This window comes from Sinohyriopsis cumingii, chromosome 13, assembly GCF_028554795.1.
Source record: "Sinohyriopsis cumingii isolate HCF-2022 chromosome 13, ASM2855479v2, whole genome shotgun sequence".
NCBI lineage: Eukaryota > Metazoa > Mollusca > Bivalvia > Unionida > Unionidae > Sinohyriopsis > Sinohyriopsis cumingii.
The window spans coordinates 66,700,930-66,726,675 of NC_142973.1; the positions used below are offsets into that span (position 1 = coordinate 66,700,930).

A 25,746-nucleotide genomic window follows, 5' to 3' on the forward strand; every position below is an offset into this window, starting at 1 on the left:
TTCAGTCGAGTAATTAGGTCAGGTTTATAGTTAGTTTTACAAAATTCAACGTAAAAATGCCAATAAATGGCAAGAGACATTAAGGAAACTAAACCGAAAATGTTGGGAAAGTTCAACATTTTATGAAAAATAAGCTATTACGTGGAAGAGAAACAACAATGAATAGGATGTAATGTGTTTTTTACAATGTCTTGTTGATGGGGAAAAATTACTACAGAATTTAGAAACAAACTATACGCTGGTGAATTTGTTGAGAATTTATGTTCTAGCGGCAAGTAGACACATTGGGTAGCAGACGATTTTGTACGTATGGGACAACTTCTTGCAAAATTGGAAACTTGGATTAAAATACAGTTTTGTTTTAAGGTTCACATTTCCATCTTTTATATAATGTATTTATTTGTATGATTTTAAAAGATGCATAGTAAATCGAATTTTCTGGGTTACAGGTTCAAGAAGGTCATGGAGTAGGTATTCACGTTGTCATTTAGTACTAATATTAGTACCCTTACTCCTATCTCGTAGACAGGGTACTAACATGAGCATATACGTGTCAATGGAGCAAGCCGGGTGTGAATCACACCCAGCGCTCTTTTAGCCTAATATCGATAAGTTGAACATATTCCTTGCATATAATCCAATAAATTGAGTAATCCTCTTATTTAATACCAGAAGCATCGAAAATCATTGTAGAAATAGATGTAAAAACTTGTTTACATTTTTTATCTGATATTTTCGTTTAGATCGTCCACCAAATTAGTTCAAATAATGATTACTTCTGTTCTCAGCCTCGTTTGTTTGTATGCCATATAAGGACATTTGAGGCTCTGTTTCGAAACGCAAACAAATCATAGTAAAAGTTTAGCATGGTTTCAGTCAGAAATTCTGCACATTAAAAGTAAATACGGTTTGTCGGGAACTTTGAAATTCCACCAAGAAGCCATTATTCGCCACTTGATTGATAATAACATAGCGTAGAATATCCAAAAAATGGTCTGGCAAGCCTTATGTAGAAAAGGGGTCACAACGAGAATCTCATGTTATCTGTTATGGCAGACACGATGAGGTTAGTGTAACCATGCCAAATTATTTTATTGTGTAAGGGCTTAATAAATTCAAAATAAGCCAAACTTCTTTCACAACATGATTATACTTATGTAGTAGATTTCTACACTGTTTGTTTATCTGACTTTAGTGATGGTTGTTTTTGCTCCATTACATGATATGGGATCAGTTGTAGCCTTAACCACAACAAATCAAATTGAGACTACGACATCGTAGCTAGTTGTCATTTAGAAATCACATTTTTATGTGCATTTCAAGTCAAAATGTGGGATATTTTTGTACACTTTCCTTAATTAAAGTATGATCGTTCTTTCTTGATACAAAATGGATTTTTGAACGAAATAACATGTGATCCAGTGTTTACAGAAATGACGTATCATTGCACAGAATTACCTGACTCTCAGAATTGGCCGACATGGCGGTGTATATATATATATATATATATATATATATATATATATATATATATATATATATATATTCATTCTCTTATTTGCTATGCCTCATTTTACATATTTACATATTATAAAAAAAGCAATGTATTTATACTTTAAAGTATGTTTGTACGATTTCTGCTTGTACCACACACTTTGTTATCTGTGATATTGATTCTTTAGCAAGGTAACTGACAAGACTGCATTTGTTTCTTGGAAATTACAGTGATTTCTACCTCTAGTACCGGCCATCGACGACGAAAATGTGTGACTCTTCAATAGAGACAGATTTGGGGAAGATAGAACACATACACTTTAGATCACATATGAAAGAAATACAGTCAAGATTTCTTACTGTAATTTACGCCGAAAAATAACAGGTTTCTGATGACAAAATTTACTTGTATGGAGCTCTGTCGCGTACTGTTTACACAGGAAGTTAGTGGCCAATATGACTGATTAGAACGATTTTCTAAAAAGACTCTTAACTCTAACTGGAGCGTAAAATGTGTATGACACCAGTCCGACTACAGAGCGAAAGATTGCCAACATTTTGAAAAATATTATATTTTTCTTGGTCAACAAAATAAATTTGCATTTTATTTTTATTTTTGTCATATAAGTCGAAAATTTTTCTTAATAACATTATTGTGTATATTCTCGTTGGCCCGAGACTAAAAAGAGGCCATATTGATGTGCAAAATTCTAGGAGGAGGGACCCCAGAAAATGGTACATTTATAGTTCCTTTAATTGAAATCGTCTGTTCATTGTGATTTTGTACAGGAATTCATCGAGTAACGATGGTTAGTTTGCAGCACTGTAATTGCTTAAATTACGGGTAAAATTGTTAACGATGGACAAGAATTATGTCTGGATGCTGTCATGTGACAAATCGACGATGTTTTTCGGTCCACTTCATCGCACTTCCTTTTTCATAGTTATTAATTAAGTAGCTCCCTTCTATCAGTTTTAAGGTGTGACACATAAAGAGAGTAATATATATAAATATAGTTCTCCATTTATCATATTTTGCGTCTGTGTATGATAAACAGTGTATTTACCATCTTTCACTCGTACCAGTTGAGTTTTCGCAGTAGTCCACTCCAATTCCAGTTTAACGTGAGACTTTTTCCCCATTGCAGACCAGCTACACGTTACGATTTTACATTTCGACGTACTAAAATTGCACTAAAATTTAGGACTTACGGAACATTAATAAAAGATTCGTAAACACTATCGTTGCGGTCAAATCTAGTCCACAAGTGCTCGACGCGAGTTTGATGTTGAGAAAGAAAAAAACAGTAATCTAAAGGACAAAAATCATACAGAGTGACAAAAATACCTTAATCTACCCCCATGACCCGTTCTGACATAGGACCCTCTCTATATTACTATATGAGAGAAGGTACGGAACTTCCAAATACATTGTTCCACCCATGACGATCAATTTCCGTCTTTAAAGGCACACGTCCATACTGTATGGCTTGTTTTACTCCTGCGATATTTTTCTATCCATGATTTTTCCTTTAGACTATTGTTGGTTTTTTTTCTCAAACTGAAACTCACGTCGAGCACCTGTGATCTAGTCATGCACCACTCTAGTGGCCCAGTGGTTAGAGTGTCTCCCTTGGAAGCGGGAGGTCATGGGTTCGATCCCCGGCCAAGTCATACCAAAGACTTACAAAAATGGTACCAACAGCTTCTCGCTAGGTGCTCAGCATTAAGAGGTTAGTGTTAGGACTGGTCGGCCTGGTATCAGGATAATGTGACTGCGTGGGACATCATGCTACGTGTCTGCAGCATGGTGCCAGACATTGCTATAAACTGCCTCACTGCAGACACCATAACGATATGACTGAAAAATTGTTAAAGCAACGTTAAAAATCATAATTACACACATTAGCCTTGCAATGTAAATGATTCACTAGGTATTTATGTTCTTAGAGCGACTGTTCTGGCTAAATAACGTCCATGTGTTCCCATGTCATATGGCAGAACGGAAGGTAACATTTTCTGCAATATCGTGTACATGGCAGGCTGCCCATATCAACACTGTTCAAAAAATGTAGGTCCAATTGGTATACTTTGCTATATTTATCTTGATGGAATCAAAATCTGACACTAGCAAATACATACATTTCACTTGGTTGGAATGTGATGGAAGTCAGGAATTGGATTGTGTTGAGGTATGTTTCTTGAATGAAATGAATAAAAAGATACAAATATTGGAGAAAGTGTTTAGAAAGTGTTGTGTTTGTATGTCTGTGTTGTTTGTCTGAGTCATATCACTACATTGTATGCAGTGTAGCAGTTAGTAGTGCTCTCTGGCACTGGGGCATCATGCTGCAGACATGTAGCATCAGGGCTCTGAGTGGCTGAGTGGTCTAAAGCGCTATCCATTATGGATCACTGCCATCTCAACTCTGTCTGCATGGATTCGAGTCCAGGATTCAGCCGATGTGGGTATGTGAGAAAGCTTGTCAGTAGCTACTCATGGTTCGGTGGTTCTTCCTGGGGTTTTACTGGGTTCTTCCTCCACCATTAATACTGGCTGCCATGCATAGCCTATCTTGTGCTGACAAATGGCGTTAAACCCTACAGCAACAACAACAACACGTAGCATCATGTCCCACCCAGTCACATTACCCTGACACCAGGCTGACAAGTCCTAACACCCTCTTGTGAAGCAGATGCTAGAACCATTGTTAATAAGTCTTTGATATGACTCAGCTGGGGTTCAAATCCACGGCCTACTCCATCGGATGTGGACACTGAAACTACATAGGTGAATGGAGAGTTCTAATTTTATTCAACATACTTATGATACTCCTAACCAATTTCAGCATTGCCAGCGTCCATTGCATTCCAGCCAGTAGGTTAACAGAACTTGAAAGCACGTCAATTTACTTGTTTGTGAATTTGAATTTATTAGAACAATGAAATCAGGGTTAGTAAAGTCTGCCTGAATCAACATGACTTTAATTTGTGGAAAAGCGTCGATTTGCTGCCAAGTGTGTGATATTCCTGAAATTTGGCCTCTCATTTCAGTCAGTCGACATTGGAACATTCTACACAAGGCCATTATTTCAAGTGTAAGACAGAGATATGAAAGTGATGGATCTTACATTGTAGGGTCATGTTCTCCTTCTTTTTTTCCTGACATAACTGATGACAACAACCAACGATGCTTAGCACTATTTGTGCTGGAGTTTTCAGCCTTTTTGGCTCTAATGAACTAAAGGGCTGCTTGCTTCCACACATGCATGAGCAGTTTAAAATGTTTAAGGTCAGTAACCGATGATGGTGGATATACATTTGTTCTGTTCTGACAGTAATTAATAGTCAAAAAGTGAATGTTTTGAAGCAAGGCTTTCAACAGAATTTCAAATGAGGAGTCCTGGACTCTTTCACTCATGGAACTCAGGAGATCCCACCCTATGTCTGAGAGTCCCTGGCATAAATTTGGGAGTCCATCAATTTCAAAAGGATAGAATGGACAATAAAAAGCATGTGTTCATTATTTTAATATCAGAATTGAATTTTTGTGATTATTAATATCACACTACAATGAAAATATTCTTCAGTAAATAGAATGTTAGGTTTAAACATACACATAAATGTGTATTTTTTTAACCCCTACAACAATACTTAAACAAAATAATACACAACAATCAAAATGTCAAGAATTAGTTTCAGTCCCAGGAATGATCACTTAAAATGTGTAGTGTCAACCAAATACATGCGAGTAAACACCTTTCATTACACTGTACTATGTATGTATGTTTTTGTGTGTGTTTGTATACATTTATATGAATTCCCATCATCAAATAAGCAAAGACTAAAAAATACGCCAAGCAGCATATGTGCAAAAATAAACCACACCAAATTCTGAATAAATATGTTAATTACTTAACCGTGTTAAATATTTTAGGAGTTGACCCTAATGAATAAATGAGGGATAGTGTTAAATATTGTAAGAGTTGACCCTACGGAATAAATGTGAGATATAATGTGGGCACTATACAAAGATGAATTAATCTTGGTACAAGGACCTAAATGCATGTAGCTTGAGACTGAAGAGTTGAACTGTTGTTACATTGATTCAGACAAGATTTGGGTACTGTTTTACTCATGAAAACAGATTTTGCCAATTCATTTTTAGGAGTCAACACAATTTTCTTTTTTAAAAAGTCTACAGATACTGTAGTGCACCATAGAATCACAGTTATGGCTTATTGATGATTTTACAATATTGTCCAAATCGGTCTTTGAATAAGCTTTGAATTAGATTCATGATATATATTTGCATCATCACCAGTTCAGTTCAAAACACCATTACAACAAAATAGGGCATTGTTTATTTGCCAGTTAATTGCAGGTACTTTCATATGCAATAGAACATGGTTTCTTATAAGTATGTGCAGAATAGCCCTCAGAGGGGAATCCTTTTCACAAGATGGTTACAGTGATAAGAATAACTGTGAATTAGTCACACTGGCAATATGCATGTTTACTTAAGTCTTGGCCTTGAGCTATTCTACAGGTTGACCATGGCTGACCAAAATATGAATTGGGGTAGTGTCCTGGGGAAAACTTGGCATCTCATGGAATGCACCATAAGATGAAAAATGGCAGGTCCTTTGAGAATTTCATATATATTTGACCCAGAAGCTTGGGTCCTTGAACCCTGCTGAAGAATTTAATCACATGGGTCAAAAGAAGAGGGATTTTACTTAACCATCTGCATACTAAGGTTAGTCAAAATAAATTTATTAGTGAGTGGCCAATAGTCCAATACAGAAGGAGGCTGAAAACTCCAGAACAAACAGTGCCAAGCATCATTATTCTACAGCACCAGTAATGTAAGAAAATAAATAACAAAGGCGGTGAACTACTTCTTAGTCTAGTGTTTGGCCCGGATCCAGGTTTTAGACTTTGTATAGTTGGTCAGGAAACCATGCTCATTGTATAAGGTGTTTCTGAGACACTTTATGATTCGCGATAATAATTCAGCATAAATGTATGGAAAAGCCATGGTCATACATTTGACTGAAAAGACAGGTCAGGTTGGGATATAGACCAAAAAGTTGTTCTCTGCCTTTTTTTCTGACGTGACTTATGGCAGAAACAACTATATGAAGAAACAATTCATGTCAGAGCATCAGCATTATTATTCAGTCGGATTATCTGATCGCTCATTACTTATTAATGAATTCATTATTACTGGCCATTGTATCCCAGTGGTAAGTATAACCCTTTGTCTGTTGATCCATTGCGTTAAACCCTCAAGAACACTCATATATTTTGCATTAATCTCAGTCAGAACACTACACCTGTGTATTTAGTGGATGTTGACCTAGGATTAGAATTGCTGGCACATGCAAGGAAAGCAGCATCACCCCAAGGAAAGAGATGCGTGGAAGCCATCTAGCAAAGCCTATATCACTGGGAACTGATTGAACTGACATCCAATATGGCCCCTGTGGCAGCCATCTTGAAAGACTTGTTATCTCTACTCGTAACCAAATGGATAGCTAGATCAACATGGGGTTTTCACCAATAGAATCTTATGATACCTGGTTGATCTTAACGAAAATGGCTCTCTCAATGACTTAAAAATCTTGTTGTCACTACCTACCCTTGAATGGATGATTATTAAGACTGGAGTTTTTCACCAAATCCTTATTGAAAATGCTGCTAGTCATACATCAGACCTGCCAACTCTTATGATTTTGCCATAAGTCTTATGAAAATTATGAAAATATACGAACTTAAGGCATACAAGCAAAAACTATGGAAAAATGATCGTTGCCAAAAAATCTGGATAATTGGTTCATCTGTGTTTTATTTGGATCCGGGTTTCATCTTAGAATTATTGAAATTAGTCGAGGAACCTGACTAACTACTGCACCCCAGATGCTTTAAACTGCACCTGTTTATTAAGGCAAAGCGTCTGCATGATCAAACTGTTCATTATGGAATTTTTAAAAATGGCATCCAGAAAGTGATGCATGTTTAAGATTAAAAGGAAAATAAGCTTCTAGAAAAGTGTTAATAATCAACACAGAAGAATGAAAATGAGTATTCAGATTCTTGTGAATAAAAGCTGGAAAGGACACAATTACATTTATTGGACATCACATGCCAGTTTGAGTGTCTCGTGGTGGGAGATAATGATTGTCATCGTCATGTGAAATGGAAAAGAATTTCCAAGAATTATGTCAAGTTGAGAGATAGCAACAAGCCATTGAGTTGCATAGGGATTGGAACTAAAGTTTACACAACTGTACTAGTGGTAAATAAAGTCTATGTGTACTTTACAAAATTTTCAGTTGAACATAATGTTTATCGTTGATCGTTGATGCATCACACTTTTAATTGTTTTCCAGCTTTACAGTGGCAGTTATTTATATTTTGTTACACCTTACTGAAAACTGGCCAATCTTACAGAAAAAAATCAACTGCCTTACTGAGAGGACTCATCAGGGTTGGCAGGTCTGACACATTCAATATTTCTGCCATGCCAACTGCCTTAAAAGCCTGCTGTCACTCTTCCCCTGATGTCTACCTTGTCCAAAATGAAATAGTGCCAAGCTGGCATCCAGTATGTGTACCACATCAGATAATTTGAAAATCTTGTGATTCCTGGAAAATATCGTAAATACATTACAGCTGATGCCATCCTGCATTGTGGTGGGGACTTTAGCCCATCCATTGCATCTCCGCTACAGAGCAATAAATACCTCTTGATCGCCATTGTGCTTTGGGAGGCATGCTTATGGTAACTCACTCCATTTTGGAGGGGTTCATTGACATTTACTGATTAACATTTGAATACCTAATGAATGAAGACTTCCCATGGAAAGACTGCGACTTCAAGAATGATTTACAGTCAGATATCATTTCAAGGATTGGTTGATATCTATTTTGATAACAACAAAATAATTAAAAAGTATTGTATATTCAGTACATTTAGAAAAAGCTGATAGACTTCTTTTGCAAGAGGTGTATGATTGTTCATGTACTTGATTTCAAGAAATCTGAACAAACTTGTGCAATGACCTGATGAGAGTCAAGCCTTTTTTGAGCTTCTTAAACAGTATAAAAATTTATCCTACTGTTTAAACATGAAAAGTAATCCTCAGAGGTATGGTAGAGGTCTCAGTAGGATTTTAAAACTAGGAGTCCAGGATTCCATTTTGGTAAAAATAGGAGTCCCACCATCAAAAGTTGCAGTCCCTTCTTTCCTACAGAATCAACACAGACACGAGTACATCTTTTTTTAGATGAAGAGGTTTTCCTAATGTAATCACTCACTTTAATATAGCTTCATTACAACAGTCCATTGACAGGATTGCAAATTTATGGTTTATTCATTTATCTACGACCTTGTAGTAATTTTAGGCAGTGGATAAATAGTATCTGATTTGCTGTTTTTTTCCCCGTATTTTCGCAAATATGTGTCAAGTTGGAAAACAGCTTAGACCTTAAAGCGTATCTCGCGAATTCCACAACATAGCATTGTCCCATCAGTTTCTGACCTACATAATTTGCATTTTAAAGTTAAATCTTTACTGAAATAATACCTTGGTTTTGCTTTCAATGATTTGTATATTTTTTTGAAAATATTTGCCCGATGGTTTACACAAACAAACAATCTAAAAAACTGGTACATCCCAGATTTCATGTTAGGCCTACTGGTTCACTTACAGTTTCAAACTAATTTTATGATGAAATAGTGTACAAGAGACAGTTAATATATATCCAGATCACCGATTCTGATGTTAAACACGTTTGTATGTTTTATCATCAAAGGATATCATGCAGGAAATTGATAGTTACTACCTTACTCAGAAAAGGGTTAATGGTCAATCAGCTATCAAAACATATGCTTCTGAATGGGCAAGAGCTTGTTTGTCAACGTAATTGATATCAAAACTAGGCCTAGCTACTGATGTCGTGATGAATACATTTCGCTATAACACTAGAACTAACCGGGCTAAGGCAAGGGCATTTTAAAAAAATTATGGTCAGTCATTGTAGCTCTTAAATAGCTCTTGTTCATCCATCAGAGTGATACTGAATTTTGTCAATCCAAGTAAGGTCTTATTCCAAACACTAAGCTAAGCATCATACACATTCTTACACTCAGCTACTGTCCTATCCGAACTATCAATTCTAGCAGCTTTAGCACTCTTCTGAATCTCGTTACAATCTTCGTAAGTTTGCCGTTTAACCCCAAAATACTTGTCCAAATTTACGAATGGCATTTTGTCTAAGTCTCAACATGTTTTGATTCTGAGGTCATGTGCACTACTTATTCTGATACATTTGGAAATGAACACAATAACAAAAGCTAAAGTTGTTTATTTGATGTACTTTTATAAATGACCACATGTACATCTCTATGTCTTTCTGACTCTGAATTCAATCATTGTAAATATAAGTACATTTTCTCACCCAGCAGCCAGTCAAAGCCTTTTAACTTGCCGCCCAGTTATTGCATCATGTTCTTTTTTATGTACCCTTATAAAATGGCAACATGTATGTACATCAAAGGGTCTTTCAGTCACTGAATTCTGTCATTGTAAATATCAGCACAGCTAATTGATCAACACATTTTCCCACAAAACAGGTTACTGAAGCAGGACTGGCAAGTCTTTGAATTGTGCTGCACACCTATTATATGCATACAGAAGACTCCTGCCTCAGTGATTTTCTGCATCCCAGATCAAAAATTGGCATCCAAATACGCGTATTTAAGTGTTTCTGAGATCTCTCTATGGACAGTTAAATTTCAGATGACAACTGCTTCTGCTTTTAAAAAAGATGACAGAAAACACTGAATTTACCCTTAAATGGGAACTACGCTATTTAGCCCTGAAGCAACAATGGCCCTCTCAAGGCTGATTATACATAGCCATGTGGAATCCTCAAAAACTAAAGAAACTGCTTGTATATCATTTTGGGAAGAGAGAAAATAATAATAAAATAGTTTCTGATGAAGAAAACATGCCACAAAGATTAATCAAGCTGAACTGGATATTGTGTGATTTATAGACACGGTCTAACTGCTTGCCAAACTTTCAATTCTCGATGATCATGGACTTGGTATTACATGGGCAGCTGTGGCCTTATCATTGTTCACATTTGATTCCATGTATGACAAACAGATCATTAAAGATGTATATTGAGTAATGATGCTGACACTTCCTCTACAGATGTTAAAAGGGCTTTGATTGTATTTGTCACTTATATAAGCAATGCCACTGAAACAAATCATGATGCAGGGTTTGTCATTGCACGTCCAAGATACTGCCAACTAATTAGAGACGTGAATAAGATGAAATGTATTGATTTCTGCAAGTCTATTTGCAGCAAATGATGCACTAGACAAAAAATTGATACCAGTTGTTTTGTTTACATTACGAATTTTTCCTTCTATCACTGATTTTTTTTTGTTTAGATTCAAACAGTTCTACATTGTGATTCTGCAAAATGCTCATGCAATAATGAAAAAAAAACACTGTTTACTGTTCACTTACCCCAAGTATGTTGTTTATTCAGGGTCTGCTTTGGACCTCAAAAACCTAAAAATAATTTTGACCCTACAGATCTTTCAAAAAAGAGACCTCAGACCCTGAAAGAACAACAAAACCTAAAAAATTTTAATAATGATGAATGGCTCTACCCTGACCCCACAAAAAATGCATTTTTGCACACTGTTTAGAATTCTTTTATTTGCCTGGATTATGTTTTAATGTTGGAGTAATTCAGTTTGGGATGATTTACCTCCAAAATACCCTAGATACGGAAAAACATGGGGAATACATATATATTGTCATAGTCTTTAATTTACTTGAAGAAATATGGAATATCACATTTGTTTCGTTTATAGTACTTTAAAAAATTTTTTATACATGTTCGCAAATTCACCATTATTGACAAGAAAACTGCTGATTTCCAAATGTTGGAAATTTTAACTACATGCTATTTTTATATGTTGTGACAAGAAAACTGCTGATCTCCAAATGTTGGAAATTTTAACTACATGCTATTTTTATATGTTGTGACAAGAAAACTGCTGATCTCCAAATGTCAGAAATTTTGACCGCTATTGCTATGTCAACTTTTAATCACCTCTTAGTGTAATGTTTTGGGTTTTGTAGGGTGGAAGAAACATAAATATGTATTTAAAAAAATTAGACCCTGGTTAATCCAGAAATGGTAATATTACTCCTTAAAAATGCATGATTTAAATTAACTTTAGCATAGTTGGTATCAATAGTAAAAGACATTTCCAACTACATTGGCCTTCAAAACCAAAGTATGCCTGATGGTTGGAAAGGGACAGTGGCAGATTTTATGCTTAATGCAAATAGAAAGCGTGCAAGGGATAAAGTCGAGCAAACCCAGGCTCTTGAAAAGCAATGGGATGAGAAGCTTCAGGAGCTTAAAAATCCATATAAAGGAAATGTATAGGGTTTAGGACAGGATATTGTATGTAGTGTACAGTGTGTTGAGTGTTAACTGTGTATTGAACTGCAAGCCTAAATAATGCATTGGCTAAACGTTTAAATTTATTGAATGGATTATATACTGAGCAGGGTGCAGGAGGACATTTTAGCTGAAAGTTTTTAGCTCTTGCAGGTATTTGTTTTTTTAATTATTGATTAGTTTTCACTTTTTTATTTTATTTAGAAACAAACTGGAAAGCATACTTTGTCAAATTTTTAATGAATGTTATGCTAACCATGGAGATAATCTTGTAACTGCTTTGTGTCTTGAACCTCAAAAAAATTTAAAACATTGAAAAAAAACCTAAAATAGATCTCAAATTTTTAAATTTAATTTCACTTCTGACCCTGTTTATTGTAAACATAATGGCAAAGAAAGCAGTCCTGCACATGAAATTAGGATGACTTTTTGTGACCATTGGTGAAAGAAACATAATTACAATTAGTACACAATAGTACAGTTGCAGAATCTTAATAATTCTCATATTAACAACATATAGAAATTCAGTATGAGAGTGAATTTAACTTTGTCATCGTCTTTATATTGCCAGAACAGTATATGGTCAGTGAGCTTTTAGGAATAGTTTTTGTTTTCTTATGTTCATGCAACAAGCACAGAACTGTGCTTTCTCAAGTTTTAATTACCCCTCTGTAAATCCTGTGATTAGATGTCAGAAGAAATCCTACATTATGTTAATGAGAATGCATGGGGTAACTATCGGAACTTGTGCGATTTTGTTTCATATAAATAAATGTGATTTTGTTGTAAAATTTATTGATGTTTATCTTTTGTTATAATCCTTTTTAATACAGGGAGAGCAATGTCACTGACTTTCATATAATAATTAAAGTATATTGCGTGCACTGCATCAGAAATAAGGAAATGAATGCAGAAAAAAGATTTTGAAATTCCCTTGACTTAGCCAATTGGACCAGCATCCTACACCATGGTACAAAAAATGCAAAAATTGACCGTATTTAGGTACATTCAAAAAGCAGAGAACATTTGGTGGGTGGGTGTGTGTAAGACAGCTAGTGGCAAAACCTAGTGACGAAGATAATAATTTTGCTGTAGCAGATGAATCAATAATTATATCCATGATGAAAGAGCCAGGAAGTCATAATCATACCTAATGATGTCTGATTGGTCCTAAATAATAATTATGCCAATCTGGCATCCAGTATTCCCACCACAGCAGCTAATTTGAAAATCTTGTTATTGCTGAATTACATCAGAGATGGTTTCAACACACATCATTGAAAGGAAGATTTGAATTTGAATCCCACCCACCCCCCTCCCAATTTTGCCCAGTACCGCATCAGCCATTTTCGTCATTTTCTGGGGGGTGTAATGCATGGTAGGTGAGGGTATATTTATGTGAGCAAGTTGCTAATTATTTCTCTGGGTAATGTTTTTTTTTTATCTCCAAAAATATCACATTAAATCAAAATTTAAGAGTCGGCAATAAAAGTAGAGATAAACATTTATGTGATGGTTTCCATATCAAATTTTTCCTTTCTCTGTCATAACTTTACACTAAAAAAATCCTTCTGAGTTCATTTTTGTAATTTTGTGTTCAGAACGTTGGTTCAGGTATTATTGGCATCTGCAATTGTTTATGTAACATTGAAGTGTGCTGAAATAATATGTATTGATGGCATAATGCAGGGTTTTTTCAAGACCTATGTGGGCAGAAAGTTGGCCCATTCTCATTGCCAAAAACTGTCTATTTTTCCCAATCTGTGTATTAAAACTTCCCAATCACAACTTTAAACAAAAGCCCCATTACCTTTATCATACTGAATTTGGGAGAGAAATACTATAATGAGTGTAGCAAGGGATCTGTACATGTAAATAGTCAAAGTAACATTATCTAAAATTTATTAGCACATCAAAACTTTAGCTTCTGTTTAATTATTTACATGTTCAAGAATCTTTTCTTTGTGATTTTTTTAAAAATGAATTAAAAGTATATACAAAATTCAGAATTTTCCCCATGTGTCCTTTTTATGCATACAAATTCCCAATTCCATGGAACCCATGCTTTTTTTGAAAATGGTATTTAAAAAATCCCTGTAATGAGAAAAAAAAATAGCTTCATGTTTTGTTGGGCATGTGTATTCATGGAAAATCAAACATTATCCCCAAAAAGTGACAGTAATTTCCATTCTTCTTCGCTTCCATCTCTAAGAAATTATCTGAAACAGATAATATACATTTTTGTAAACAGTATGAAGCGTGTATTGTGCCAGTTATAATTTTATAGATATACGTTATTTTATTTTACACAGAGCTTTTTTGGATTCGGCCAGAGTGCTGACGTGGACATTGTCCTAGATGGTCAGGAAACTAGAAAGACTGCAGAAATAAAGACAGAAGATGGCAAGAAAGAACGGCATTACTTGTACTATGATGGAGAGACTGTGTCGGGGAAGGTGATGAAACTTTTTATTTTGTTTCAGTTGCATACCTGATAGCCATACATTGGTGTAATTTTTCATGTAAACAGGGCAATGGTGGATTCTTTGGTGTCAACAACATTACGAGTTTTTTGTTTTTAATGTTAAAGGTACAGTGAAATTTAATATGAGTAATTACAGCCATTTACAACCAGATTTATCATGCATCAGTTGATTTAACTATACAAATGCATTGGTGTAAGTGACCACTCTTGGTGTGAGTGGCCACTCACTAAATGTGACCAGTGGTCACTATTGTTAGGCCACATATGATTTTCAGTGCTGCCAGAAACAACTGTGTTGCAAAATCAGATACAAACACTATTTAAATCACTAGTTGTTTTCTTGAATGTACATGCTAGAGTTGTATTCTACAGACAGTAAAGCAGACATAAGTATATATCACAAACAACCATTGTTTGGCTGAGTTTTTCTGGGTTTTTTTTGGTTTTTTTTTTTTTTTGTATATACAGTCATGTTACATGATGTATTCATTTTAGAGGGTACTACTAACCCCATGTATAAAAATACATCACAGCATTTCAAACTCCAGTGATTGCATTAAGTTGTTGCATTTAGCTCCGTTTTTCTGACACTTGTATGTACAGTCATGAAACTTGATAGGTCTGTTCATTATGGAGGTTACTACTCACCACCAGTACAAGTAGGTCTCAGTCACTTACATTTCATGCTCCAGAGATTATGTTAAGATTTTTGTTTTTAGATCAGTGTATCTGACACTATTGTATATAAGGAGTTTGGGAGGATGGGGTTTTTAAATTGAACAAATCGATCAACATTTGGATGTAAGAGATATACTTAGATAAACATATGATGAGATTCTGTATGCTGAATTGGCAGCCACTTGATTATACTGGGATTTCCTTCTGTCAGGCAAAAGGCATTAGAATAAGTATAGCATGCTCTAGAATAATTCAACTCCAAGCTGTACAGCAGTCAGCATGGGCTGCAAAGTATACAAGATAATATGTAGCTTTTTAGAAATTTGGGGATCAGAACTATGAGCCATTGTGTAGGATAACAGTAAACTATGGGCTCCTCTCTCCTCACCTACCCATCATAACTATTTGGGGTGATGTCTCCCACTGTTGGACTAGTGTATCTATGATTGTGAACTTGTACTAGAATTCCATAGAATGCCATATCTTGAATGCACCACTGTTGCATAATCCAGAAACATACACCTAAAATGTTCAATGTTTCTCTTCAAATCTTTATTGCCCAATGGGAATAGTGGTCCAGATGGTCATTTTGCTATTAACAATTTGTCAGTTTCAATTTTTTCCTCCAGTTTTATGTCCATCAATCCATTATCCACACTTCTGTTTCCACTGCAAAACTCGCACAACATTTTGGATACGTGCATGTCTGTTTTCGCCCTCTTATTTGAATTGTGCCTTCTGTTTCCCAGTATGCGTATGTGCAATTATCATTGGTTGAAATGAATGCAAATTGATAACTTCTTATACTTTGAAACTTTTCTCAGTTCTGTCCTCGGCCTTCACTACATAATAGAAAGATGCATTATTTTGGTTCCATTATAGCCATACATGTACTAGAACAAAATCAACCTCTTTAAACTGGACACCAGTAATATGGACAAAAGTCTGTGGCTCCAACCTATCATATTTAGGATCATTTTAAGCCACTTTTCTCAAGACACAGATAATTCTAATTTTATTTTGGCTAGCATAAAGCTATTGCTCACAAAACTTTATTTGTAACATCAAATCATCTTTGCTTCACAGGTAAATGTTACTCTCAAGAAGCCGGGAAGTAAACTTGAACATCAAGGGATAAAGATAGAATTCATTGGGCAGATCGGTAAGTTCTTGACAGCTAATACAATGGAGAGAAAATGTGCAGACTTCTCATTATTCTACTATGATACATACTCACAAGAAGAATTATATAATTGTAATTTTATACAGTTGAAATCAGGGTGAAATGTGGTTCAGATTGAAATCTTTTTTTTGCCCATTTTCACAGGTCACCCGAGCTTTATTCATGTAATGTTGTTCTCCACCTCAGTTCCTAATATTTAGTAGAAGTGATTTCAGCAGAACACCTTAGCATTTTGCATGACATCTTTTACCTGCAGCCATTTTAATATGTACTTCAATGCTTCTTTGATGTCTTTGCCTTTTTGTGGGGGCTCAAACCCATGACTGCTGCATCAAGAGATTTTGACCTATTCCATCACCAATTCAGCTACAACATTTACACAGCAGTTGGATGCATTTTGTACTCTAACAGGCAGTAGAAATCCAATTCTGACATACTTGCTGACCAGGATGATGTGGGAAAAAGGTATCAAAACTTAATGTATTTTCTTCATTGTTAATTTGGGACTGTTGATCTGAAATTTCACTTGCCTAACAATGATTCTAATTGTCCAGGTTAGTTGGGCTTGAATCGTATCAACTCTCATGTATTATGGCTGAAGCATAGCTGCCAACCCTCACAATTTTGGCATGAATTTCATGACTTTTTTAGCGATTCAGATTCACACTGCAAGCAAAAAATTCACGAATTCTCCAATTCTCAATTGTTTTAAATCTTTAATAAAATAACCGATTTTCCATTACGCACTAGTTTTAATATTGGCAGTTGCTGAAACGGTCCGGTACTGCTCATCGCGATATTAGTAGAACTACAGCCGATTGGTACAGTTGGCCCGGTAGCAAGCATTTTAGCCTATTTTGATCTATATGTGTAAGAGTAGTTTTACAAACACTTTTGAGAGAAACTGGGGCCTGACAGGAATTTTGCTCCGCACATGCGTAACCAGCACTGATTTGAATTACCATTCAGCATCACATCTAAGATCTTGAAAATGGCTTCACCACCAAGGAAAAAGAAATGTATTGCTAAAAAAGTGAAGTTTAATTTGGAATATACCAAAAATTGGCAGTGCATTCTGCCATCAAACATTGATATACATCATGCTTTTTGCACAGTGTGCCACAAATTTTAGTATTGGGCATGGTAGCAGAGACAATGTGAGGAAGCACATCAGTCGCAAAAAATATGTAGAGGTTGGGAAAATTAAGAATTTGCAGATTTCAGCTCTGGAATATTTTAAGCCATCAATGGAAGACCTGCAGGCTACCAATGCTGAAGCATTATTTGTGATTTTTTGTTGTTGAACACAATCTACCTTTATCAGTTGGAGACCATGTTAAACATTTGTACCGACAAATGTTCCTGGGCTCAAAAATCACTTCCATATTTCCTGTGGAAAGAACCAAAAGTGTTGCACTAGTTAAAGCAATGTCGGAGAACGCCACAGAAAACTTGGTCCCCAAGATCAACCAGCAGGCAAGAAGCCTGAACTGTTTTGAAAACAAATTTACGATCAAGCAATTGAGGAAGTTCAAGTCTACCACAGTATGATGTCTTGGTAAATAACCACAAGAACAAGTGAAGTTTATGAATACCATAATAAATAGAATTTCAGATATATTTCTGCATATATGTAGTGTTTTATTTTTATTTTGTGATCTTGATATAGTGTAGTATTGACGGTCAGAGTAGATGGAGTTATTGTCATGGTATTTTTCACTAATTCATGTCCAAATTCACTAATTTCTATCCCTGTTTTCACTAACTGCAAGCCTGGAAGGTTGCCAGCTGTGCTGAAGATGCTGCATACAGTGTCTGTATTTTATGCTTGTGTTTTGTTAAGTGCAGCTGATACTTTCTGTCTTTCTGGTATTTATGGTTTTTATTATAAATTGAATCAGGAAATTCTGTTTATTTCAGAAAGTTGTCAATATCAATACCCTTTCAGAGCATGAAATTCATGTATACTTACTACTAACATAACTTCCTAAACAGTTTGAAACAAATGCCTTTCTGTTACTGTTAATTAAGAGGTCAGGCATTAGCAGTTTGAAAGAAGTCAGAAATTGAATTAATCCTATTTTGTTGTATGTTCTTCATTTCCAGAACTGTATTATGACAGAGGCAATCATCATGAATTTACATCATTAGTGAAAGAACTGGCCAGGCCAGGGGAGCTAGCTCAAAATACAAACTACAGTTTTGAATTTCAGCAAGTAGAAAAACCATATGAATCCTACACAGGGGCAAATGTTAGGTTACGGTAAGTATGCAACAGAAATGTCCGATTTATAATTCAGTGAGTTGTTTCTAGTTTCATACTGAAATTGGCACATAAGGTGTATGCGTATACACATATACATACTCACTTGAGGAGTCCAACTATAAACTGCACAGACCTACATCTGCCATCACATTGTGCAGCGACAGATCAGGCTTTGTTTAGTTTGTTAGGAGTAATCAGAAAAACAAGCAACATAGACCAAGATTTGCAGGTGCATCATGCAATGGGAGATCAGGATCTTTGTCTTTGTTGTTTGAAGTTAGGCTCAACTTATAAGTGAGTTTTACACACACACACTTTAAGGTGCCATTGTAGCTGGTCCATACTTTGTGAATAATTTGTGCTCGAAAGAGATGTAATTTAATTTAAATGGGCATTACTCACCACAGGCAAAAGAAGGTTACACTGACATTTTCTTACTCCATGATTATGTTCTTGCATTCAGCTTCATTTTGTTGAGAGTTGTTAGTCATATATAGTCATGAAACTTGATGGGTACATTCACATTTAGGGTACTGCTCACTGGCAGTGACAAACCACACTACTTTTTATGCACCAATAATTATATAATGGTATTGAGCTCCATTTCTCTGCTGCTTGTGTTTGGGCAGTCCCCATCATCAACCTTTGATAGGTCATTCATTTTTATATTTTTTTCACCTGGCCATGAGGCCAATTGAGGTTTATGATATCACTCTTCGTACATCGTATCAACAATTGGTACTTTCAACTTCTCAAAACCAATTTCAACCAAACTTGGCAGGCAGCATCCCAGTGTGAAGCCTTTCCATGATTTTACAAGTAATACTGATCTGTCATCAGATATGGCTGCCATTGCTAAAAATAGAAAAACCTTTAAATGACTTATTTATATTTAAAAAAAACTTGACAGAGTTTGATCAAATTTGACAAAACATCCTGGCATAAAGGGCTTTCAGATCCATACAAATGATGCTGATGTGCAGTCAGATATGGTCACTGACAGGAGGAAAATCTTTAATGATCTTCTCAAAAACTGCTCAACAGAATTTGACATTGACAGAAGGCATCGTGACATAGGGTATTTTCAAGTACAAACAAAAGCTGATCCACGATCAAATAATATTGCTATTCGGATGATCAGTTGTCCATCATCTGTCCATCGATTAATGCAAGTTTGTTATTACTACTACTACTCCTTATATACTTGGAGGATTGACATGAATCCTTATGCACATATTCATCCTATGGTCTGGTTAGTCCAAGATGAAAATGGTGTCACTTGGACATCCAATATGGTCACTACAGTGTTCATATTGAAAATCCTGTCAATACTCCTGCAGAATGGATGGTTATATCAACATATTTTTACTGAAAGACCATAGCAGCCATCTTAAATGTCTTGTTATTGCCACTGATCCAGAATGAAAAGTAATAATGCATTGGAGCTTTCACCAGAAGACTTATGATATCTGTTTGGTCCTAAAGGAAAAAGATGCTACTTGCGTATCCAGTATGGCCACTGAAGGGGGCATTATGAGAATCTTCTGAATGGATGGTTTTATCAACATACGGTTTTTCACTTAATGACTTCTTATAATGTCTAGATACTCCTAAATTAAAATGATGATGCTCAGACATCCAAATATTGCCACTACAATGGAAATCTTGAAAATCTTGTAATTGCTACATTTTGCAAATGAATCGTCATATCGGCATGGGGTTTCCATTGAAAAACGTCTTATGATAGCTAGTCACAAGTAAAATCGTTTCCAAGCTGACATGTAATGTGGCCATCTTGACAATCTTGTTAGTGCTACTTCTCCTAGTTGGCTTGAAGGTCTGGTTTGTCTTTAGTAGAAGTGGTGCCAGTCTGATGTTCAGTATGGACACCATGGTAGCTGTCTTGAAAATCTTGTTATCACAGCTCATTCAGTTTGTATCAACATGGTTTTTCCATCAGAAGACTTCCTATGATGTCTTGTTGGTCCTAAATAACAATGGTGCCACTGTAACATCCAATTTGTCCACCATTATAGCAGTAATTTTAAAATCTTACTGTTGTTCATCATCAACAACAGATTAGCTGGTTTCGACCAGTAGAGCGTCAGTCTTTAATAATGCTTAATGAGAAGCTATTGCTTTTTTTAACAGGTATTTCCTGAGGGTGACAGTAGTGAAGAGGTTGTCAGACGTTGTGAAGGAACAGGATATCATTGTACACACATTGTCACAGTATCCAGACATGAATAGCAGTATCAAGATGGAAGTGGGCATTGAAGACTGTCTTCACATAGAATTTGAATACAATAAATCCAAGTAAGCTTTAACTGACGTCGAATTAAAGCTGATATGTTGCAGACTAAAAATAATGCACACTTACGTTAATTTTCCTCATGCTTTTCTGAGAAAGAGCTTGGTTTATGTGACCCTGTAACTCAAACTTACAAGCTAAGCAAAAACGTCTTCTTTTAACTCTAGATTTATTCCAAAAGTTAGATATGACCTTACATCTTTTTCACAACATTCAGTTTGGCTACCATGTTGGCATACATGTCAAATATATGATTAAAAGTTCATAACTAGAATTATGTTTGTAATATTCAAAATTAATTTGTGACAAATACATCTTTTTTGTATTAAAAAAATAATATTAATTTGTGTAATTATATTGTCATAAAAAAGAAAATATGTTTTCAGTATATGATTCCTCAGGAATTTCCATAGATGCTTACTGACAGAAACTACTGAAATAGTGTTACAGTGAAAAAGTACCATGGTACATACCACCAGAAAAAAAACCATGATGAAGTTAACCAGTGTACCAGTAATGCTACACACCTCATAAATATATATATTCATTACCACGGTGTCTGGAAGTACACTTCAGTTGTTAGCAACTGCTCACATATATATATAGCATGTAATTAATAGTCATTCCAAATGATACTCATTAGATAAAGTTAAATATAATTTTATCAGACTTATTTTGTTTTGCATTCAACTTTTCCAAGTGTAGGTTTTGTCAACTTTTTGTATTTAAATAGTTTATTGACATTCCTTTTTAAACATATCCTATTTTAACAATAAAGAATTGCATGTAAAATTTGGAATTTTTGCATAATAAAGAAATTGCCTGTGAAACTCCACACTTAGAACAACTTAAAAATTATTTATTGATAAATTACAAAGTAAAGTAAAAGTGACAAAAACAGAACATTGAAAATTCTATGTAATGGTCATTTGTAAGAAGTTAACACTTCATATTTATCTTGTAGCATTTGCCCTCATTTAGAGCATGTATATTGATTGTAATAGTTAACCACACTTTCTCTATACTGCAACTTGGCAGATGGCTCTCTGAGGATGTGTGATGTATGAGTTAATTTTTCAATTTAAATGCTGCAACTCCATCAGTATGCATAGTGGAGGTGTAAATTTAAGTATTAGTGATAATGTATTGGATTACAAATTCAGGCTGTTGATACAGGGCTATAGTAGAATTCAACATAAACTAAAGGATGTAAACAGTCAAAAAATTAACTTTTCCATATTGTTTTATATTCTTTTGAACAATTAAACAACAAGGACATTTACATGTATACAGTCTCTTTGTACCTACTGTATTTACCTAATTAACTGCTATACACACTCTTTTTAAATTCAAAATATCCTAGTTTGTCATGAGATGGCAACTATGAATCCTTGAAAGCATGTGCCATATAGCCTATGTACTTTTTTAAAAAAATTCATTCTGGTAAACATATGTTCCACCTGAATATTGTTTGCATTTCTACACTTACCTTATAGGATAGATTGATTATAAATCTACCTCCTCCAAAAGTGCAGGTCTTATTTTGTTTAAATAAATGTCACTTCCCGCCATCATTTAACTCCTTTAACTCATTTGGCCCTGATCCTGTCTGTAGGTGTGATCCAGTTTCTGCATTCATTGGCTGATCCCACCTGTAGTCGTGGTTTGTTTACTGCATTCAATGGTCGATCCTGCCTGTAGTCATGATGAGTGTGTGTTAGATACGTCTCTGATTGGTTACAAATGTGTTTTTTTTCAAGAACTAAACAACTATTAAACCAATCAGAAATTATTTCACTTTCATTTGTGGAAATTTGAATTGTTCAGAAGCCAAGGGTTACTATTTGATAGCAGTTTTACTACACGTGTTTTGTTCATGAAAAATCGTAAATAATGGCGGAGTTTCTCTGGCTTGATCTCGAAAATTTTGAGCAAGCTGATGAAAGATATGTTTGGCAGTTGGATATTTTGCAAGATTTAGATTTGGAAATAGAAGTTTCTGAGATTGAATTGTCAGAAGATGAGGATGCTGACAGTGATGATGATAGAGTTCTTGTGGATAAACATTGTACCTAATTTTGTAAATAGTGTATAAATAAGTTGTGAAAGACTTGGACAAATAGGACAAAAAATAATCACTGTATAAACAAATTCATTTGGAATAATTGGTGAAAATTTTGTGGATTTTAATTGGATATAAGAAGAGATATTAAGGTAAGAGTGAATGCATGTGCACAATGTTTTCAAAATTTTTCAAACAGGTAAAAACTCTGGGGCACAAGCAGCTAGACACAGCTTAGTGCTTCTGGGGAATAGCAGCAGAGATACTGATAACAGTGCTGGGGCTGAATAAATTAATGTAAATGAGTGCCTGTCATTGGCTTTGAGTTGTACCGCTTAAGGAATTCAATCAAGAAAGCTGAATTTATATCCAATAACCATCCAGGATACAGACGATGTCCAAAGATAGAAACATTCAGAAGGAAACATGACCTAGCTGATTCCAGTCCAGATTGGCCATTTGCAATTTGCAATTCCTCCTAATATATGTGAATATTTTGGTTTATGTTTTTATATTGATGACATATTGAACGAATCCCATGTGCCATTATTTCCCTACAGCATTTACTAGAGTTATTCCCCCTGATTGCCCATCTTTGCTTTGGTTTCCACAACAAGATTGACTTTTCTGTATTCCACAACATCATTTACAGGAGGTATGGCATCTGATTTACCATCCTTCTAACTTTTTGATTGTGTGGTATAACATTACTAAGTTTCTTTTTATATTTTGGCCAAATTTAGCAGGCACATTTCTGTTGATTAGACTTTGATTTTTTTGTCATTCTTGACATTATATTCAGGAGTTTTGTAGTTATTCAATTTTCTCTACTCCTGACATTTGTTTCCACGTAATAACTTTTTCAAGGATTGCTGGATTTAACCAAATTTAGCATGCAACTTTATATTAATGACACCTTGAAATGAATTTATTTCCTAATTCCAAATTATAATTTTAAAAGTTGTACCCATTTAATTGCTTGTTATTCTGATTTTGTTTGCTGGAGAATTTGACCAAGGTTTATTGCTTTTCAACCAGATTTGGTACTGGTCTAACGTATTAATAAGACCTTTATTGTGTTCCATTCCTGTGTATCATACAAAGGAGTTGTTCCACTCCAATTGCACATACTCTTGACTTTGATTTCTGTAGCGTTTCCAGCATTCCACATTGTCATTTATAAAGCTGTCAAAATTTTAGAAAACTTCTATCGGGTATCCATCCAGCTTAATGTGATTGGTTACCCAGTTAACTGATCAAAGGGAAATTGTCTTGAATGTGTACAAACCTGAAGTTAAGTCCACATTTGTTGAAAAATCCCAGTATCCTATAAATATCACTATCTGATGTCATCTGGTACAAAGTCCAAGAATTCATACTCATTGTGTGATAAAGTTCTGAAATCCTCCATTGTCATCTAGTAAATCACCGTGGTCTAGTCATCATGCAGATGCTTGTTTAGTGACTGAGCTTTGTAAGTAACAATTTGATCATACAGTTTGTGAAATCTGTTAAAGGTTGCAACTGAGCACATGGCATTCATGATCAAATAACCTTTCTTTGTAACTTGCCACTGTACCACACTCACGGCCCAATCAAAGAGTTGTCTCATGGGAAAAGAAGCTATGGAATTAAGGCAGACATCTACTTGGCACTGAAAAGTACATGTATTTGCAGCTCAGTCACAATGATTGTCAACTTGAAAACAGAATGAGTGCTGCCTTTGCAACCACTGACAGATAACTTGTATATGGTAAACTTTTACCCTGTGGCTCATTTTATTACCCTATTTATTATCAAATGGGCAGGTACCTGGATACCCATTGACATCTTTAATCATTTAAGAGAGTTATGGCCCCAGAATTTCTTCCTAACTTTGGTTCTGCAGCATAGCTTTACTAAGGAATGTTAGATTTCATCCAAATTTATGATGCACTTTTATACTGATGAGACCATGAATGACTTGCATTTCCTGTTTTTCATCCTTTTTTAGAGGAGCTGTTTCCCAGATTGTTAATTTGGTCAACTTTGACCTTCCTGTATTCTACATTCTTTTTTAGAGGAGCTGTTTCCCAGATTGTTCATTTGGTCAACTTTGACTTTCCAGTATTCTACATCCTTTTTTAGAGGAGGAGTTTGAAAGATTGTTCATTCGATAAACTTTTGTTTTCCTACATTTCCTCCACAGTTTAAAGTCTTGCCAAGCAACAGCTTTTGTGGATTTATTTTTGTAATTTATTTAACATAACCATTACCAACACCACTGTCGTCATCATCACCACTGCTTCCACTTTAGTCAAACTAAACCGTATATAGTCCCTAATGGTCATTTCCATTTAAAAAGACAAAGCAAAATAACAAATGTTTCTGAATTGATACAAAATGTTTTCATTCTTCATTATTCATATTCTTATTGGTATTGGGGCCCCGAGTGGGCGAGTGGTCTAAAGCGCTCTTCATTAAGGATCACTGCCATCTCACCTCTGTCTTCGGCAGTTCGAGTCTAAGATTCAGCCAATGTGGGCATGTGAGAAAGCTTGCCAGTAGCTTCTCGTGGGTCGGTGGTTCTTTCCGGAGTTTTCCGGGTTCTTCCTCCACCATTAATACTGGCCGCCATGTATAGCCTATCGTGTGCTGAAAAATGGCGTTAAACCCCACAACAACAACAACAACAGCAACTTATTGGTATTAAGTGATATAACCATTGTATTTAGAAAAAACGGGAATTTTGAGCACGCTGAATTATTTGTCAGTTTGAATGGTG

The 25,746-nt window shown here is 35.3% G+C and overlaps 2 protein-coding genes across 5 annotated transcripts in view; one reads left to right on the forward strand and one right to left on the reverse strand.

The window, feature by feature from the left end:
* The window catches only part of LOC149785762 (endoplasmic reticulum-Golgi intermediate compartment protein 2-like), a 62,250-nt gene extending 60,258 nt beyond the window's left edge, over positions 1-1,992 (reverse strand). For 2 of the 3 annotated variants that reach the window (XM_089979660.1, XM_089979658.1), the window contains exon 1: positions 1,855-1,992. The gene's annotated coding sequence lies outside the window, so the exon portion shown is untranslated. The remainder of the gene's footprint in view (positions 1-1,854) is intronic. The other variant, XM_089979659.1, reaches the window with a different exon arrangement.
* Positions 1,993-2,173: 181 nt separating this feature from the next.
* The window catches only part of LOC149785763 (vacuolar protein sorting-associated protein 26B-like), a 43,954-nt gene continuing 20,381 nt past the window's right edge, over positions 2,174-25,746 (forward strand). The window contains exons 1-5 of one of the 2 annotated variants that reach the window (XM_089979662.1): positions 2,174-2,229; positions 14,310-14,453; positions 16,247-16,322; positions 18,450-18,606; positions 20,761-20,925. In XM_089979662.1, coding sequence (XP_089835788.1) covers positions 2,227-2,229; positions 14,310-14,453; positions 16,247-16,322; positions 18,450-18,606; positions 20,761-20,925 — 545 coding nt within the window. In that variant the 5' untranslated portion in view covers positions 2,174-2,226. Of the gene's footprint in view, positions 2,304-14,309; positions 14,454-16,246; positions 16,323-18,449; positions 18,607-20,760; positions 20,926-25,746 lie in introns of both variants that reach the window. The other variant, XM_089979663.1, reaches the window with a different exon arrangement.